At 31.9% G+C, this 4,165-nt stretch overlaps 1 protein-coding gene across 1 annotated transcript in view; it reads left to right on the forward strand.

Moving 5' to 3' along the window:
* The window catches only part of AGTPBP1 (ATP/GTP binding protein 1), a 217,377-nt gene that overhangs the window by 91,140 nt on the left and 122,072 nt on the right, over positions 1-4,165 (forward strand). The window contains 2 exon segments of the mRNA XM_011968515.1: positions 2,658-2,898; positions 3,720-3,745. Coding sequence (XP_011823905.1) covers positions 2,658-2,898; positions 3,720-3,745 — 267 coding nt within the window.

The following is a 4,165-nucleotide window of genomic DNA, read 5'->3' on the forward strand; positions in this document are numbered from 1 at the left end:
TTGGGCTTCAGGGGTCTATTGGTTGATTAAATAAACATTTTGTTTAATCACAGTAACATTTGGTCTTAACGATCTGTGTTGGTGGCTGGGTGACTTTTGTATGTCCCCACCACATTCCACCCTCCACAAGGGAAACATAATTAATAGGTAGCTCATCAAGAACTGTCTGTCAGGGGTGAGACCAACTTGCCCTTACATTTGAATTACCAGAATTCTTTTTTTTTTTTTAATAATAGCAAATAATGAAATGATCAAAAATCTAATATTTGGTAATGATTTATTAAATTTTAAAAATCACCTTAGGTATTAGTAGTAAATAATATAATTCTCATTTAACGACTTTATTTTTCAAATGAAGTATATGACACTCAATTAGATTAGCTGTGTAGCTCTATTTTCATATATGATGTGGTAAGCTTTAGACCAAGATCACATGTGGATTAATTTTAGAAGATATTTTTAGCTTTGCTTTGATGGGTCCTGAGTTTGTGGTTTAAACTGTATAAAGATTAATTCTTAATATGGGCAAATACTTTTGATTTGGAGTAGATTAGAATAGCTGTTAAAACTAAAGTTTTATTAAAGCTTACTAATTTTCAGGATCACTGATAGCAAAGTCATTAATTCTAAGTAAAAGCTAAAATTCTCATAAGTTGCAAGTATTTTATAGAAATCAATTAATTCATGATGACTGTAATTTAATATTTTCAGTTTTTAGTAGTCTCCTTTTTACTCCCTGCTTTTTCAAACGAGGGTGGTGGGCAAACATACCTGTTTATTCCATCAGAATAAGAAATGTAACTGACAAGTAGAATGACTTCAGTTTATATTTAATATATTTTCAGATGACACATAGCCCTAAATAGGATGAAAATTGAATGATGCAAAATAAAATTTAGTAGTGTACTGCATATTTTTAAACAAATCATGGCATTTTGGAGCATTCTCATTTATTTTTCAAATTTTTTTTTGGTTTTGGCGGGGAGGAGCAATCATTTTCTTTAAAAGGATAAATTAGATTTTAGAGAGGGAAGAAGAGACATAGGCTAATTGTGAGTTTGGTACACTGAATACATGAATAAAGTTCCCTTTACTAATGTTTTAATTGTGCTCAGCACAGATTGCATGTAGCTCAGTTCACTTCCTTTAAGGGGCACTTAGCACCTGTGTTTGAATTATGGGCAAGTTTCTTTCTTGATCTTTCGTGAAGAATTTTAATATTTCTCATAAATACCATTTAGGCTATTGGGAATCATGGTGGAAACACACAAGGTTTGTAACAGGAATTAGAATGATCATAATGGCTTTTAACAAAATCACATTCACAGCTAGTAAACTAAAGGCTTATTTCCAACTGGTATAAACAAAGCGTATATTCATGTAAAATGTATGAAGCTTTTCTTGGTCAAAACAATGGAAGTGATTTTGTAAACAGCCACAGCCTTAGCACACTAGCTATTGTAGACACAATAGAGGGTTTAAAGCCTTCACTTAAGAAATCTTTTCTCTAGCTCTAGTAAATGTCTTCTGCCTAATGTCAGAACATAGTTCTGAAAGGGAATTAATAAGTTCATCTCAGTGTTGTGTTTTAGGTTTGTACTAGCACATTTAGAAACTGTAATAATTCAGGCAACTAAAATCATTGGAGCCTTACTATTGCATTATCTTAGTGTCCATACTGTGAACCTAGTGGTTATTTTATAGGTATATTTGAGATTAAGAAGAGATTAGTATTTCCTTGTAATTAAACCACCTCAGATGGGTATTGCACATGATCTTGCGCTCCTTGTAATTAACCCGCCAGAGTAACATTGGGTGAGTTGGTATGTTGCTCTGATGTGATTCCCTTGCCACTATCTGAGTAAAATACACCCTATGGTTAATAATTTTAAATACTATACTTTTAAAAATAATAAAATTAGGTCAAACGTGGATTTCTTTGTTAATTCTACTCCAATAAAATTGAGTATTTACAAAAACCTTTAGTGTAGTTCTTACTGCAGTAAAAATCTAATGACCAGAAAGCCACAAAGCACTATTCTCTAATCATGTAATGCTCCTTAAATTTCATTTACTAAAAGAGTTATGTAAGTATTTTTAAATGAGCATTGTTTTAGTATGAATATTTATATAATTGTGGAGTAATTAGAGCAATTAATTTTAGTGGAAACAAAGTTTGCAATAGAAGCTACAATTCAATAGGGTTTATTTCAGTGGGAACATAAAGTTTGTAATATAAATTATAAAAATGATAGCGGATCTTCTAAAAATCACATTCACAACTAGCAAGTAGAAAGCTTATACATTTCATTTGGTGTAACAAAAATCAGTATATTCATAAATTTTAAAATACATGAAGCTTTTGTTAGTAAACAAAAGCATTTAAAAAGATGTTCCTCTAATTCTAGTAAAGAGATTTTGATATTTATAAATTGTGAAACAGTATACAGGCAGATTTTGGAAGAGGTTGTAATTTGCTCTCTGGAACTTCATATTTGTTTTGTTAGAAAAAATTTAAATATGTGGTTGTCATTTGTTTTGGAAAAAAAATTATAAGTATCCATCATACTATTGAGGTAATATTTTAAATTTGATTTATTCTACCACTCTCTCTCGTCATTTAAAAAATATTCTTTCTCAATTTTCTTTTGTTAAAGAAACAAATGCCAGGAGAGCAGTAGACAGAGGATATGTCCAAGTGCTTTTAACAATTTATGTAGATTGGCACCGCCATGATAACCGGCATAGAAACATGCTCATTCGGAAAGGAATTTTACAGAGTTTAAAAAGTGTTACAAACATCAAGTTGGGAAGAAAAGCATTTATTGATGCCAATGGGATGAAAATTCTGTATAACACTTCACAAGTGAGTTATTTTCTTCTTCTTATCCTGATTATGTACTAATGATATGATTTGGTTGTTAAGAAAACTGAATTAGTGTACAAATACTCAGAAACATATACACATGATAAATGCATTTTTCGAAAATCTTAAAAGTAAAAGACACATGTGAAAATAAAAGTAAAAGACACGTGAAAATCTTAAAAGAGACATGTGAAAATCTTAAAAGTAAAAGACACATGTGAAAATCTTAAAAGTAAAAGACACATGTGAAAATCTTAAAAGAAACATGTGAAAATCTTAAAAGTAAAAGACACATGTGAAAATCTTAAAAGTAAAAGACACATGTGAAAATCTTAAAAGTGAAAGACACACATTATTTCTCACATGTGGCCTCAGGCTGAGTTGGAGGAAATGGTCCGTGCACAGCTCTGCAATGTGAAATTTTCTTCGAAAGGCAAAAGAAAGAAGTAGAAATTCATCCACTTAGCAAGAGGGGATTCCATGAAGCCATGTTTTCTAGGATGTGTAGTTGGCTGTACTCAGTGTTGTATGCTCCTCTCATGAGGTATCTGTGGATCCTTTATAGCCTGTGGAGCAGCTTTGTTGTCTGTGAGTGTTGTGCATGTTTTCCTGCTGGATAGAGGCTTCTTTGAATAGGGAAGGTATAAAAATGAAACCTGGAACTGGGAATGCTAGATCTGCCAGCCATTTTAAGCATAAACATTTTTGACAATATATTTAGTGAGATCTTTTCCAGCATCTGTGTTGACTGTCAGCTATGGGGAATGAGGATGTTGCAATGCAACCCCACCCCCGTTTTTTTAAAAGAAAGCTATAATTATTAGAAAGAAAGCTGTCTTTTTGAAAATATCAGTCAGTTATATTGATTGTGCCCTCCTGGTCTTACACATGACAAACACAACCTATTTTTATATGACAAGAGTTAAGATATCTGAACACATATTTTATGTTTACCTTAGTTTTTTCTTTTCTAGGTCAATCATATGCACTTGTTTTTACTATTCCTAGTATAGACATTGATGGATATTTTATATATGAGGAAGAGTTAGGTGACTTGGTTTATGGCACTTAACATTTCTGATCTTAATTTCTCATTTGTTTTGACAGATCAGATGCGAAAATGTATATGGAAACTTTTACAGTGTATCAGAGTACCATCTAAATGTCAATTGTCACTAATAATACTATTGTTATATGACAGTTTCATATCCCATGTCCCTTAACCCTTCTCCAGATTAGATACCAGGATGGTACTCAGACTCTTAAAACCTTATATTGTGGGCCAGGTGTGGTGGCTCA

Source organism: Mandrillus leucophaeus, unplaced genomic scaffold (assembly GCF_000951045.1).
Source record: "Mandrillus leucophaeus isolate KB7577 unplaced genomic scaffold, Mleu.le_1.0 Scaffold847, whole genome shotgun sequence".
Lineage (NCBI taxonomy): Eukaryota > Metazoa > Chordata > Mammalia > Primates > Cercopithecidae > Mandrillus > Mandrillus leucophaeus.